This window comes from Metopolophium dirhodum, chromosome 7 (genome assembly GCF_019925205.1).
Source record: "Metopolophium dirhodum isolate CAU chromosome 7, ASM1992520v1, whole genome shotgun sequence".
In the NCBI taxonomy this organism is placed as follows: domain Eukaryota; kingdom Metazoa; phylum Arthropoda; class Insecta; order Hemiptera; family Aphididae; genus Metopolophium; species Metopolophium dirhodum.
This window is the reverse complement of record NC_083566.1, coordinates 34,995,204-35,012,461: the sequence shown is the minus strand read 5'-3', so window position 1 is coordinate 35,012,461 and position 17,258 is coordinate 34,995,204. Positions and strand designations below refer to the sequence as shown.

Here is a 17,258-nt window from a genome sequence, read left to right as displayed (position 1 = left end):
ACATTCTTCTTATAAAATTACCATAAAGGTATACACTATACAGTATGATAATATTATAAGAAATGTTGTTGTTTGTTATTCTGTACTAATCACTGTTTTAATCTAAATAAATAATCCTTTAAAGAATTTATTACTTATTAGTATAATACAATGATTTGGATATGAAACGAACACCTTTTATGATATTTACTAAAAATTGATAAGTTAACTGAATTAGTCTACGAAAATTAATAACCGCCGAAGACTTAAAAGTATGATATACAACTTTCTATTTTTTAAAACCGTCCTCAAACCAATTCAAGTAGTTTCATCCCTCAGTCCTTCCGATCATGGATATTTCTCATCTATAATTTGATCAAGTTGTATATTTTAACTCAACTATTTTATTATAATATGTATTGTTATAAGTTTTTATTTAATGCGTTCAACTTATTATAATGAGTGATAAATAAGCAAATTATTATCATACAAGAATAATATTCAAAACCAAAGCCAAAATTAAATTGAATACAATTTTTTCAAGTAAAAAAATGTTTTAATTTGTATAAAAAATAATGAAATGTGTTACATATTATAATTCCTAAGATATCTATATGATTCAAAATGCATTGAATATCTAATTTTTAAAGCAGATATTAAAGTAAATGATTGTAAAAAGAAATGTCTGAACTAAATATTAATTTATGTCATAAACTATTAGAAATATTGACAAACATGGTCAAAAATTCTTTATTCAAGTTACATTATTAAAATTAGGATTTGAAAAGTAAAAAAAAAATACGTTTTACGTATTACAAAAACACAAAAGTTCTAAATATATTATTTTCAGAGGGGAATGGGATCTGGGTGGAAGGCAATTTACCATTTCGCTTGAATACCAATCAACGGTTTTCTTATTACAACAAAAGACAATTTATTAAATTATGGTTTACTTTTTAACTGTACACATTTATAGTACCTTTGTGTACGGCAAATTATTTATAATTGCGAAGAATCAATTCGTTGGACATAATACTCGGGTAATGTGAAACAATTAATAAGGCTTGTACATTTTTAGAGTTATATTTTTAAATTAGAAACAATATATTTAAATCTTTTCACAAAGCTATAAATTATTTTAATTACATTGTCATCATTCAAAATTATAGTATCTATTATTTTTTTTTCATTAGGTAATACAATTAAAAATCTAATTTTTAACGATCAGACATCAGTTAAAATCCAAATAAATTTAATGATTTTTTTCTTCTTACAAATAAAGTCATATAAATATCTATAACCTAATTTCCGTTAAACTACGATTTGTACTTTGCAATGTATAGGGGTAATTTATTTAACGCGGAATAATGAGTGAAAGAAATTAATTAACTAGTATATAAAATACCTACTCTTATTGAGATACAATTTTTTAAATAATAACATAATATACATTTGATTATGTATTAAACATTTTTAACTATTAATGAATCATAAAAAATATAGGTTTCAGAGACTATTTTTTTTTATAAAACAATAAAATATAAAATTTTTATACTGATTTTAAAAATATATCAATAGTGAATAAATTTACCTTATTTGGAAAATATACAAGGTAGGTAGGTACACGATAACATTACTTTCAGCTGAATTATTAATTACCTAATTAAATATAAGTATAAATATGTTTTAATATGATCCTATTAGATAGGCTTGTATAAAATATAATAGTTGACATCTAACATACAATATATTATTATATAGTCATATTATAATCTAATCCGAAATATTATAAGGAAATCAAATAAAATTATAATAATAATTAATTTCAAGCGTAGAACCCGAACGTTAAACCTCGATTGCACAAATTTTTACACGATTTAGCGAACACTGAACACCTTAGATACCTATGAGCGTGGAATTTTCAGTAACGGGGTTTTGTCGTGACACGAGCTAGGAACATAATATGGACATCGGTCGGCGGTTGGCTCGAACTTAACCAGCATAAACACGTTGGCGTATGGGTAGTAGTAGAGATTCGATGACAACAAAATAAATATAAATAATAATTAATAATAGGGTTGAAAAAATTAGGCTTTAAATCAATGAGACGGGTAGGCCCGCCGTCGGTGGGTGAGTAGGAAGTTATCGGTTTGCGCCCTTACGCGAAAACGTCGTCGTCGTCGTCATCGTCGTTCTCGTTGACGACTGTCTGCGGCGGTTCGTCTTTGTGCACGAAATCGACAAGCCTGGGCGGCAACCGGTAAGCGGGCGGTGGCGGCGAAGACGGAAGCGGTGGCGGAGGCGGCGGCGGCTTCTTCTTGGGCGGCCGCACTTCCTTCCGGGGCAGTGGTTTGGGTGGCAGCCGGTCCTCTTCGGCCACGGCCACCAGCTTCTCGTACAGGCCCACGTCGTCGCCGATGGCCGCGCTCGATGAAAACTCCCGTTCTAGCTGCATGAACGGCTCTAGCACCCTGTCCAACACGCAGTTCTTGTCGCTGCCGCCACTGATCATGTCGTCGCCGCCGGCGCAGTCTTCGCCAACGGATGATTCAGCAGGACATTTGGACACCACTGTGGAAACGCTGCTGTTGGTGTCGTCCGATTCCGATTCACCGTGGTAAACGAATAACCTGTAAAATGGACATATTTTTATGGTTATTATGTCATACTAAATAATATTATAAAATATATTTATATGTGTTTATTATTTTAACCCAAATTATAACTTATTTACTTGTATATTATGGTCAACAGTTAGCGAAAATTAAACTAGGTATATAAATATAATCGTTATAACATTTACTATAATAATTATAGCATATATTATGATAATTGTTAGAAAATAATTTGCATAGCATACAAAACGATACATTTTCGTAAATTGTTATGCATATAACACATGGTTATAGATGAATCGTTATTTCAAAAGCTTTGTTAGGTAATAATTTTAATAATTTTAATCGTTTATTATAACATAAGTTTCAATTTGGACGATTTGGTTTTGGCTTATGGATAAAAACAAATGAACTATCGGTCTCAACTTTATTATCAGAGATTATACGGGCAAACGCCGTCATCGGTTTTGAATTTTGGAATTGAAGACAGTGTGGACTAGTCAAATTTTTAAAAAACATTCATAAATATATAGGTACCTACTACTTACAAGTAATGTGAAGCCACTTGCGATTATGAACGCAATAATTAAATTGAAAATTAAAAACGTTCTAAGACAAAATTCTAGTACCTACTTATTTTCAGGTTTAAAATATTCCAATACCTTATTATACAGTCTGTGAATAGGTACAATAATGTACGTACATGATATATTATGTTATATAATTGAATATTATAAAAACTCTTATAGGTATAGTCGTATAGATAGTGAAGTTACGCCTATAATACATGTGTGATGAGAATATATTTCATTATTCCAATAGGTATCCAATTATAATGCTAATTGTTTCGATTTGCGAGGGAAATTAAAAGATTATAGGTACCTATCGCACAAACGTTTCATTTTTTAATTAACATTCGACGCCTGATGGTATCGCGTATATAATAATCAACACGGTCATTCCTGCAGGGCAATTCTTTGAACATGGCTCAATAAATAATAGGTTTGTATCTGTTTGGATGAGTTTCGTTATCTATGTATGATATAATCACCGTGTTCATCAATCATTACTAATTAGTAGAAATTGATCATCGATCATCATCTCTGTACCTCCTTTCTCTAAATATAAATGGAAATGTTATCAGATAATAGTTGATAATATTATAATATGATATTAATCACTTTTCGCTTAACAACCCGTTGGTTCATATACTAATATGTTCTAGTTGGATGACTTGGTAAAATATAAGGCAAGCAGAGGTAAATTAAATTTTTTTTTTTTAATAATAATAAAATAATACAAAATCTTACCTATTAATTGATATTGTCTCATCTCTAATTCATATACATTCATATATTATATTATAATATATATTTTTTATGATGTTTGTAACTATAATTTCTAATCTATTACTTAAGTATTTTTACTGACATAATCAATATTATGTATGTTTTCATTTATAGTTAAAGTTGAAAATTTGAGATTTTTCATTCACTACTCATGCCTCATGGAAAGAAAAGACGTTGCGAATTTGCGAAAAATATTATAATTTAATGAAGACTTGTACAATAACAGGGTGAATTATTGTTGGTTAATGGTTAGTATCACAGGTATGAGGATTATTTATTTTATAGGTACCTATGTCTGATGTCAATTCTATTAAACTTATGCCCGGGTTTTGATTGTTGAAATAAGTTGAATTGCTGGAATAAGTCCATTCAATATTAATATGAAAATACATGCAATAACATTTTCAAAGCATTAATATTATAGAATGAAAACACAAGGAAATAGAAAATTGTCGAAACCGCGACTTCAAATGTGTGGGGAAAAGATGCGCTTAGTCTCATCACTATCATCCTTCTTGACTACCGGGCTTTAAGTCACCAATAACTTATTAGTTATTAGTGATAACAGATTACATTATAGGTATACAATACACTTACAAACGTTCCTACACATTTAGGCTTGGATAGAACCTAATATTATACTATGTACTCATTATTTGCATTACGAATTATGATATAATATGTACATACAATGTGGCCCGTGAAGAAGTGACCGGCTGGCGTCATAACATGATAGTATACTTTAAGTTTTGAAAAACATCCCTTTAAAGGGTATGTCTAACTTTTTATTTTTTTAGCTATGGGCAATTTAACTTGTTTTTAAACAAATCGAACCTACCACACATTTTACTGATGTATCTTCAAAACTATTCAACTTATTATCGTATTTTTTTTTTTATTTCTAAACTAACTAGAAATGTTCAAATTATTTTTATTAAATTAACAAAGTAGAATTCTATAGAATAATAAATTTAAATTAAAAACAGTAGTGAATACGGCGTTGTTTGGAGTTATATTATGCGATTTACTTTTATGAATGTTAATTTTTGATCGTGTATGTTGGTTGATAACTTTAAAATAAAATAAAAAAAAAAACGATAAAAAGTTGAAAAGTTTTGAAAATACGTCAGAAAATAAGCAGGTTTTATTTAAAAAAAGTCGAATTGCCCATGACTAAAAAATAAAAAGTTAGGGGTGTCCAACTGTGTCGTCCCCCTCATTAAATGCGTTTTTTTTCCATAACTCAAGGTGTACTATCTTATGACGCCGGACGGTCACTCGCAGGGTACACGTGCAGGGTACTTGCCGTTCAACGGCGTCCGTGTACAGGGTGGACGATGCAATCGGCGGGGGCGGTTCCGGTTTCTTCTGTTTCCGGGGTGGCACGGGCGGCGGCGCCTTTACGGCCAGCCGGCCGTCGACCATATGCAGCTTGACGACCAGCCCGGACTCCTTGAGACATCGGACGCAATCGTCGCGGCTCAGCCTGTTCACCGGCCGACCGTTGATCCGAACGATCTCGTCGCCGGCGGCCAGCGGTCCCCACGACGCCTGAGTGCGGGACGCCGGGCTGCCGTCGGCGCACGACTGGACGAACAGCCGGTTGCACGTGTCCACGCCGTCGAACCGCAACCCGAAGCCCAAACGCTCGCCGGGCAGGCGGTAGACGAGTACTTCTTCGGCGGCGGTGTAGGTCGAACCGTCGGCGGCGGCGTCCTCGCCGATGGACAGCACGGTGACAAACGAATCTTCGGCCGGCTGAACGCCGCCACGGCCACCGCCGTCCACCGATACGACGGTCACAAAGTCTTTGGCGGCCACTGTGCTCATCGCGGCGGTGTGCGTTGTAGTTCTGTAAAAACAAATTATAATATAATATTTAATGAATGGCGTACCTTGCATGTGTTTGACGATTGTATATTACAGTGAAACCTCCCCTAACGGCTAACGAACACCTCCAAATAGCGGACAACATTTCAGCGACCAGGAGTTTCGGGTTTTCGGAGATTTCACTGTATGTTATTATTATTATTTAATAACAATAACAGGCTTAAGCCTAATACATGCAGATGAATAGTGTAAGTGTCTAAATACACAACATTAAAAGTATGTGTATTAAAATGTTAAACTTATGAATGACGGGTATTCATAGGTGAGGTGATCGTCCTATATAGTAAGAGGTTAATTTCTCAAATAATTGGTTGAGCAGTGGGGGTTTAACAAAACAAAATTATTACGGTTGTTTTAGATTGGGATCTTTAAGTTTCTAAGTACACAAGCGTCAAGAAGGGAAGGAGACAGAACTGAAAAATAGTTTTCCAAGTTAGGAAATATTGTGTAAGAGATTGATAACGATCAGCCAAGGAGTAGAGATTTAGAAAACTAAGGTATTACGTATGATTTATATTTTATATTCAGTATTGTAGTATTTATAAAAACACAAATAATTATCAAACGATTAGTTTATTTCGAGCGTAGTATTATCACAGTCACAATTTCCATCAATGAAAGCCACCGGAAACCGGTCAAGTGAAACGGTATAGCGTTAATTTTATATCTGCTCAAATTGGCCACTTAAACACATATACATTTATAGGTATACGATAACTGGGACGAATAGTTGATTAACAACCCTATGAGTCAACTTGTGAAATTAAAAATATAGACGAATAGATTTCAGATCGCTCCGTTTTATTTCACTCACCAAATATCAACTCGAAATGGTGTACCCGATTTTTGGTGCAATCACAATTAATAGAAATTCGAGGAGTGTACAGTTTGCGAATATCTGAAATCAAAATAATAATTACCCATTTAGGTTGTCGTTTACAGAGATCAAAAATCGATTGTACACTAATTTTACAATAATACAACAAAATGGTACAAAACTGATAAATCATCGCGTCGTCGTGAACATCAAAGTGCGCGGTATCAAAACGAAACGTTTTCAGAGATGTCGGCTGATACGCGTCCGAAAAATCGACTCTGCGCGGACAGTATATTATTATATACAACACGTCATACGGTAATAATATATGTTGTGCCCAAGTATAGTGGCGCGCGGGGTACGCGGTACACGGAATTACGTCGGTGAAAAAAAAAACACATGTGAGCATGTTATTATAACGGTGACCTGGACTTGACTGTACGACACACACACACACACACACACACACACACATATATATATATATATTATAATATTGCGGATTTCAAGTGCGTCCGCCCATCGCAGGTCGGGCACGCGAGTGTTCGAGTTTTTACGGGCGCATACATTATAATATACCAATATGTGTGTGTGTGTAGTGTGTGTAGGTACACTTCGAGTTTAAGACGAATTCGTTCGCCGTGAAATCGCAGTGAAAGTATATACTTATATATATATATATTCCGGGTAGGCGTGCGCATACATGCAATGTGCATACGTCGCGATCGCCAGAGAAAAACAATATTATATGATAATGATATTATCATCATCAAACGTTTGTTATTATTATAATTATAATTCTTATAATATTGTTCCATTCGTCGGAGCCGCGCGCGGGAAAGAAAGATAAGGATATAGAGAGGTAATAATAATAATAATAATAATGATAACGACGAGAATAATAAGGACGTTGGCGGTGTTCTGCGTGTCCTATACGGCTAAACGTATATTATATCGTGTAGTGTGTATTAGTATTTAGTGTATATTATACACACAAGTCGATGAGTGCATTGCGCACCGTTTTGTATACAACGATTACATGTGTTTATAGGTAGGTACGCGACCGAAATCGCAAAACGACACGAGAAAAATCATAATAATAGTGTTACGTTTTAACGTCAATGTACGAGCGAGTACGATATTATATTTTGCTAAATAATGGGATATTGTCTAAAATATGAGGTACCTACATGCTATGATGGATGCATAATTAATTAAGAGATTCGTATTATTGTTATTCTTCTAAAGCAAGGTGCTTGTTTTCTTGGACAACCACGTGTGTACTAATAAATCACAGAACTTTTTTTCCGGTAATTTACAGTTTATGTGTTTTGCCGAATAAACTGTTTTTATTATTTATTTCATATATTCTGAACCAGAATATTTTTCCAAAAAAGTTTGGTAAATTAATGTGATGTATGCTGTTTATTTGATGAAGTAGGTACCAGTTGCGGTATAGTTACTTAATATAGTTTTAACAATAACATCCAAAGCTTAAATTAGAAACGAATTTAATAATATGTAAAAGTTTGCGACATTTCTCTTACTAGTTGCTATTATTTTAACTTTAAAACTTTTAAGTTTACGATTGATATGATTTAATGCTTAGTGCACTTCTAATACCTCTAAGTCAAACCTTTTAACATCAGGATTTTTAGAATTTAAATTCAAAGCCATAATTCAAAGTTTAAAATAATATTAAATTTTAAACTAAATAGTATTTACCTTGTAAAAAGGTTTTTTTTTTTATAGAATTTCAGTTTAATTTATTTGATATTTCAAATGATATAGAGATACTAGGTAAGTACAGAAATGGCCTTTTATCGTGTAATAGGTAGTATCTTATAAAACCGATTAGTTTTTAATTTTAAGAACAAGTATCTACTAATAAATAATAAGCATAGAACAATATATGTTGGAATAAAAAATAATTAATAAAATGTATTCTTTATATTTCATAAAGTATTACCTGGTTCACAATAGAAGAATCATAACGTGAATACATACCTATAAATGTATTTCCTAAAACAATTTAGGTACAACCCACACAACTGTAGAGTTAAAGTGTCCATTGCGTTGAATGTCTTTTAATTCGTTTTTAATACATTTATTAGACAACAATTATTGCATATAAAAATATGCATAGACATCCATAGACAGCACTCGAATACAAAAACGTTCGGCTGGCCAAGAGTTTTCCGGACTCGGTAAACTCTTCGCCTGCACGACCGGCTTCGTTCTGGGCCTGGTTTAATCCTTATATGGATATAGTTAGCGCTGTTAACAATTTTTTTATTGTATTACATTTTGACGGCCGTGTCTACGGTTGAGTTTGATATACCCTGTAAGTATGTCGTGTTAAAAAATGTATAAAACGAATTGTATCGCTTCACAGCGTGCGTACTCGTGGTATTTAATAATGGACAAATGCAGTAACTCTGCTTAAATAAAACTTTTTTAAAAAAAAAACGGGGAACTCACTCTTCTGATGTATAGCAAGTACGTCTTCATTGATTAGATCACTGCACTAATGCGGGGTTATATTCAATTCCAATTATAAATGTAAAATAATTATCGTTTACGGAAAATGATTCTGGGTAAAGTAGATGATCAGCCTCGACTTCTAAAGATATTTTATAATAAATTATACCTATATACCGGGCTATACTTATTATTAATACCTAATGAAATAGTAATTTCTTAAGTCAATATAGGTTGAACTGATTTTTTCTAAAAAATAATGCATAAAAGTCTGTACCAACGGTGCGTAGAACGTTGTTAGTGATATAAATAGCTTAAAATTAGTCTAATAAATAGTTTGAGCACAATATCATTTTGTATAGAAAGTTATGTTGTAAGTAGGAAGCTAAACTTTTTTTATTACCATTAAGAACAACTTAAGAGGAACAACTGCGTATTACATTTTCAACCGAGGTGCATATTTAAATTTTAAATTAAAAATATACATAATTTGTACACTGTCATAAAATTTACAAATTTTGCAAAATTATGAACTTCAAACGCCTACATAAAAAAAATTGTGATTAGCCGACTAGACATGTATTTTTAATATTTTACAAACCATTGTATTAAATGTAATATATAATAAAATATTGACCTAAAACAAAAATTGTATCAACATAAAAAATAAAAAAGTCGACAATTTCAATTTGTAGAAATACCTTATTGCAAAAAGTTCCAAAATATTTTGAAAATTATATCATGAATACTATAATATAAATATTTGGTGAACAATTTAAAGCTTAGAGTTAATTCCATCTAAATTACAATTTACAACCAAAAAACCACATTCATTTTTCCGAAAACTCGTGTTGCGTAATTTAGTGTAAATATTCCAGTTTTCTTGGTCGGTATTTTTTGTTTATTTTTCACAATTAAAATGAATTAGACCACCCAAAGTACCAACGAGATAACATTTCTACCAGAAACTACAGTACAATATTGTAGATAGGAACACGTTCTCTGCTCCAAAACATGATGATTCACTAAAATAAATACATCTCTGTGACAGTCTTAAAACCAAAACATCATTCAGCCTTAGAATTCAAATCATATCATTGTAAAAATGTTATTTTTTATATGAATCTAATTAAATTTGTTCGGAACGTATTTTTTTTTTAACCATATTATCTTAATACGGCATAGGCGCATAGCTACGTTTTAAAAACATTGTCTAATAATTTCAAATTTAGTGGTAGATAATTTATGGAAATATTTTTAAAATATTATATAGCTGCCATTTAACTATTTTAAAACGTTTTATAATAATATTTCTATATTAACTAACTTAACTAAATGAACAAAAAGATTTAAATATGTATAGTATATATTATATTTCTAAGACTAGAAAAATGTATTATTTTGTACAATATATAATTGCTAGGGAAAAAAAACTATGTGAGCAGTAAAACGATGAAAAATCCTATCAATGGCAATTACTATTATAGTTAATTACCTAACTATTGTGATTCAATTAAGAACCCCGAATTAATCATAAACATTTTATGTAATGGTTATTGGTAATCTTCACTGCCGTCTGTTGATCAAAAAATTCGAATCCGTACAAAATGCTCACTCGTGTTGATAAGTTTCCCAGCGTTTATAAACTAGTCCATAATAATATATACATTTTAAATATTATAAATCGATATAATGTAGAAAATACAATTAATGAAACATTTAATAGTGTATAGGTACTGTATAGCCGTATAAGTATAAAGTATGTTTATGTACCATACAGATACGCCTTATAATTAGTATAGTAAATTGTATTGTATTCATACTATGCAGTGTTCGAGTGTGTATCAGATAGCTAAAAATGAAATAATATATTGTAACTATAAATATTTTAATAAATTGATATATTGTATTAAATTAGTCCTAGCTTATTCGTTAATCGTTCGACGTATAATATTATCTACCATCATCCACCGTTGTAATCTAATTCGACATGTAATTTTAACGATCCAAAGTCTTCGGACATTAATAAAATGTACGATAATTTTACCATCGCATGCCATTTATGTTAATACTTAATAGGACGGCTAGTGCTTAACAGCGTTTTTGTGATACGCGACGACGATTCTCACGGACATTTTGCACGCCCTATAATTTGTCAAGTCGTAACGTCTAGTGATTTTTATAAAGAAACCTTATTATGAATTTAAAAATATATCCACGATTCTCCATTTATTATCTCTATTGTGTTCAAATTGCCTCAAACGATAAAATATAATAATGTTATGTAGGACAACGCAACGGTCGTGTAATGTAATGATTTTACAAGTACCTACTTTTTTTTCTATTGTACCTACATTAATCCCGGATCTACACTTATCACATCATGTCGTCGGGGTAAAATATCTCAGTCTAAAATCTAATCTGTATTGATGGTACTGATTTATATTTTATTGTCTTTATAAACAAAGAAATACAGCATCGAAATCAAACCATCGATAGAATCAGATTGGGAGGTATATTATATAGGTACACCGCACAAAAGAAAATCATATTGCATTCAATATTTTTGTAATAACAAAAACTATAATATATTGAATATAATAGCATACAAGTATTATATTGTTGTGTAATTATTGTACACACATATAAAACCTAAAACAATATTTCAACTTAATTATATAGTTTTTGAATCGAATAGGTAAGAGACAGGAAGGTACGACTGTGGATAATATTGTTATTTTATACACACTTAGCCGTATCTGCTTAATACGATTTGTAACATTCAAAGGGAAGTCAAGAATGGGTTCAATGTTTTGTTCTGGCGGACCACAATGATAAACATATAATATAATACTATTTAATGTATTATACGGTTCGTCACACAGGATGGAAATTAACGGAAATACTACAATTTTCCCCCTATTTTGTTTATCGGAATATAACACGTATTACAGCCGTACGGAAATGCGGAATCACACGTCGAAAAACACGTTCTGCGGTAATTCAGCTGAAGCCCTCTAAGGCCCAGAGTAACAATAATTTACCAACGATATTATATTATTATTTTTACCAAACAAAAGATATAATTTCGGACGTTGTTAGGATATAATATAATACATGTAAAGAACAAGCGTGAGTACACAGCTTTGTTGTCTATTATTATCGTATACGCTCAATTTGAGGGGTGAATTGGAGGCGCTTAGCCCCTACAATATTAAATTTAGCCCTTCGGAAAAAAATTGTATTTCAAGTGAAGTATTAAACACTTTACTAACTATCTAATCTAATAACACGGTAAATGTTAGAAAAAAAATATTTTATACAGTTTAAAGGACCATTCATTATTCACGTGTTTACCCACAGAACATAATATAGGTTTAGTAATAATATTACAAATTAGAAATTAAAATATTTTATGGATAATATTTCAATTTGTCTAGAGTATAATCAATACTCGATTTGTAGTATTTATTTGTATACATTTCCAATTTCGAATCGACGGTTATACCACAGAATATAACAATATACAATATTATACAATATTATAATATATAAGTACCTAAATGTTTTAATTTGTTTTAATACAAATATTTTTAATTTTAGTAATATAGGTAGATCTATAGTTATAATATATGTACATTAAATGTACGAGAGTGGGTGAGATAAAAATGTATACTATGTTAAAATAAAGTATAATGTATTTTAAAGATATTCATGGGGTGTGAGGAGCAGAGCCACTCGCGGGTCTGTTTAATTTAAATATGTAAAGCCCCTCCAAGTCAAAAACTGAAATTGCGTCTATGCTTACTATTACAAACGTATACAAAGGATACAACGGCCTGGAATCCGGATGAACTATATTTAAGCACACCAATGAGCAGTTAAGTAAACCTTCATTTTGCCGTCCTTCTTACACGTCTTCCTCCCCACCTTAGCATGCATTTTTAGTAACGATATAAATCAAAATGTTTAAACATCTCCCTGGGGCCTAGGCGAACACCTACAGATAATGTGTCCAGACCTGGGTTATAGGTTTACGGTTTTCGTCATTCTATCCGAACCGTACGCAGATCATATTCCGATAGATTGCGCATAATAATATTATATCATTATCATCATCCATTGGACTACGGGCAAGTAATCTCGTAAATTTATATTATCAATACGTAGGTACATATATATATATATTGCCACTGTTTGCGTCATATTTGAATACTCTATATTGTTAGTCCCGTAAGTTTTGTTTGAGGCTGCTTCGAAAGTTTTTGCACGTTCTACAACAGATCGGTGATATTTTATTATTTTGGAATTTATCAATTTCACAACTATAGGTACATTTTATTGCCACATATACTATACAGGTTCCCGTAAATTATCATCACGTACCTATACACATGTCGAATAATGTAGGTGTCATCTACTGACGCCAAATATTAATATATTATTATCATTTAAAAGGATATACGTTAAAAAAATATATCCCTTACAGTTTGCAGGAATTTACCGGAAATATTTCAAGTACGTAGCCATCAAATATTTCAATTCAAGTGTATGAACTGATGGGCACCGATTGGCGCTTCCGGAAACAACGCTGGTTCGGGTAGGATCTCATCTCTCTTTTGTGTAATAACTGGATTTTTGTTCATATTTTTGGTTAAACTATTAAGTTGTTCTTTAAATATCATATACCGTATATTCAGTGTTGTACATCCACCACCTACACACCGCTAAAATATAATTTTAAAAATTAGGCACAACTATAGATGTCAACAAGTTGACACATTTTCTTGATAAAATATTTTTTTTTCTTATACATTTTACACATTTATAGAACTGGTTGTACGAACGCTGATACAATTCCATCAATATCAAACACAACTACCTATTATAATCGAAGAAAAATATGAAAGTAAAATATATATTTATTTCTACACACTGCACAGTTATAAGGGCGCTGCATTTTACTAGCCCCAGGCGTCTTATACGTAGTTATGTCCTAGATCCATCGATATACGACGCGTTTCCAATTTTTAGTTTACATCAATATCAAAAAAAAAAGATCATGTTAATATTGGGGTGACTCTAATTATAGTGTGCGAAGTCAAGAATCAATTTTTCTACAATTATGTGTCTTAGCTGTAATAGGTTATTACTAAACATCAAAACTTGTTATGTGCCTTATTGGCTATTGTTATATTTTACACAGAAGTTCAAAAGTATAAAGAATTGGTAAAAAATATTTCAAATAATAATACAGATTTTGGCAGACTTTGGCAGTTGAAAGAAATGGTAATTTTCCCAGCTTTACAATAATATGAATGGAATAAGATTTCGAGTTCTACATGAACAATTCGATATAATATATTCGAGTTAACGAACTGTAGTATAATTTATATTTTATGATAATATATTAATTATTATTCTCGAATATTGTACACTACGTCACTACCTATATCACTATAGGTACCTATTATATACTATAATAACTGGTCATTGCAATTACCTATGTATATTATATATTATGCATTTATTACTTATACATATAATTATTTTATTAGTATGAAACCTGTCCGGTTTGACAAACCGTATTATAATATCTTAAAATCTCGAGTTCGCGCTATTCGAGTTGATTATAATAATATAAAAATCCTCAGGTCAGTATCTCTAATGCAACAAGTATATACATTATACGCCGTGCCGCAGTGTCGGAACTCGGAAGACAACTCGAAAGTCGGTCAATGGTTTTTATATAAGTGAGCGTAAAGTTTTTTCTCTGGTGAAACTATGCTGGAAATCTTATTAAATGCACTTTTTTAATACTATAATGCTTAATTACACACGATATGATAATAGTTGCAAAGCACGTACCTATAATATTGTAATGCATTCCACGATACGAGTTTCTTTAACGCACGCATAATATAATAATTAAATATGTTTTTGTTCTTGAAATCATTTAACTACAAATTAGTAATTAGGTACAATAAATGTGCCTCGTCAATTCAGAACTGAAATGCTTCAGTCAAATATTAGGATGGTTCAATATTTGTATTATGTAACTAAAAACGGTTCGCTGTTTATGAGTAAAAATTGAAACGAAGTAGGTACATACAACATATTTTAATAGTCTAATGTGAAACATAACTGAGTTAAATGGATCATTTAAAGTACAATTGGCTAGATACAGTGGCACACACTGGAGGGTTCATTTTTTTTGGTATGTGAGTGGCTGGACACCTCGCCCCCCCAAAAAAATAAATTATTGAATAATTATAGGCTTATACAGTTATACCCATTAGCCTATTGTCCAATATAGAGGCAACATGCTACCCCTATTTATTTTTTAGTGACGATATCTGGCTAGATATGTTATGCGTGTGCGTGTGACACTAAAGACGGAGACGACGCTGAACGCGTGTGCAGGGTGTAGCGTCCGTCCTCTTTGAGTGCGTACAATATTATAATAATAATATGAAACTAATAAATTCCATTCCGGTCTTGTAGCAATATGTTTCAGCCGCGTTTACGAAAAGCGCTATGACGATAATAATACTAATATAATAGCAGTGAATTTTATTTACGCGTGCGTCCGAAGCGACGATTACTAAATTTACCAGTTTTTATGCCTCAAACCTGATAAATTGATAAACCGAAATATAATTATGTATTGATTCTTTATAATATTATTATTATGCGAAGTCGCGTACGAGATTCCCGTCCAGTAAGATTATTATTATTTATTGCAAAACGGACCCGCCCGCCAGCATCCGCATCGTTTACGTGATGTTATTATAATATTTTTGTTAAGGTGAAAAAATTGCTCTGGATTTCCAAAGATTTTTTTACTCTTATGGTTAATATGTTTGTGTGTATGTGTGTGTGCGTGCGTGCGTATACATAATAGTTTATAATATGTTTGCAATGTACATGAGCTATCTATAGATTTAAAGTCCGTTTTAGTTGGTCAGAACCAGTTTGTTTATAATATAGGTGTACATTCATATCACGATATGTAGATACCTATACTATGCGTTTAAACCAGATGGCAAAAACGGAGTCTTCGTTTGGTTTTTAATGGGAAATTATTTGATGAAACACACTATAAAAAAGGTACATGGGTATTGTCTATTGCGCGGTCCACGACAATAACAATTGAGTCGTCGAAAACGAAATCCGCTATACCTAACTATAACTGTGCATGTAGGTAGGTATAGGTACTGTTCACTGCTGAGTTACGCATAGGTAATATTGTAATATATTAGTTGATATAACTATATTATTTTAGTTTGTACACGGTATTTCAAAGAGGATATTTGATCATTTTATATATTAAAATTAATGTTTCATAGTATTCGCGCGAACCCGCCGTAATGTAGTAAACGGTATTACATATTATACACACTAGTGTACATTATGTATTGCCTATAGCCATAGTCACTCGTAGCGTAATGTATAATACCTAACCTATACGTGTATGTTGTACCGTTATGAATATTTAGTTGGTATATAACGTATATACAAATATATAATATGCAAACGGGTATGAACAAACGTTGATGTAGTATTCCCACACGCGCAAACAGCATAATGTTATATATTTATACATTGTAATTTGTAGGTACAGGTATATATATATAGGCGCGGTATAGCGGTAACAACAGACCGAAATATAATTCATTATGGCTAGGCGCGGGAACCTATATGCACGTTGTCTTATTTTTACGCCACCTGATATTAAAATATAAGGAACCTAGATATGTGGTTGTAGATCAGCATAGCAGCACGTCATAATGTAATATCCGTGAGGCGTGTTTATACACCGCAAAGATAATGATATATATTATTATTATTAATATTATTATAAAATAAGTTATACTGTTAGATTGCCATCGATTGTGAACAAGGGCAGACAGTAGCGCACATAGGATTTGTTTTCAGGGCTTACAATAGTTTTCCCGAAATAACATATTAGTAAGCAAAAGGGTATCTTTAGAGCTCTATCAAAAATTTTGAATAGGGTTGTCACCCCCCCCCCCCCCCTAGCCCTATATACGCCACTGGGTACAAACGTACGATCAGCGATGTTTACAAGGAGAGATGTGAGGGTTTATTATTTATTGTTTTTAC

General features: G+C 31.9%; 1 protein-coding gene across 3 annotated transcripts in view; it reads right to left on the bottom strand.

Annotated features, from left to right (window-relative positions):
* Positions 1 to 17,258, bottom strand: part of LOC132949749 (uncharacterized) — a 72,996-nt gene that overhangs the window by 51,045 nt on the left and 4,693 nt on the right. For 2 of the 3 annotated variants that reach the window (XM_061020805.1, XM_061020803.1), the window contains exons 2-3: positions 5,250 to 5,795; positions 2,142 to 2,609 (exon numbers count right to left, since the gene is read on the bottom strand). In XM_061020805.1, the coding sequence (XP_060876788.1) occupies positions 2,142 to 2,609; positions 5,250 to 5,773 (992 nt within the window). In that variant the 5' untranslated portion in view covers positions 5,774 to 5,795. Of the gene's footprint in view, positions 1 to 2,141; positions 2,610 to 5,249; positions 5,796 to 6,647; positions 6,732 to 17,258 lie in introns of all 3 variants that reach the window. The other variant, XM_061020804.1, reaches the window with a different exon arrangement.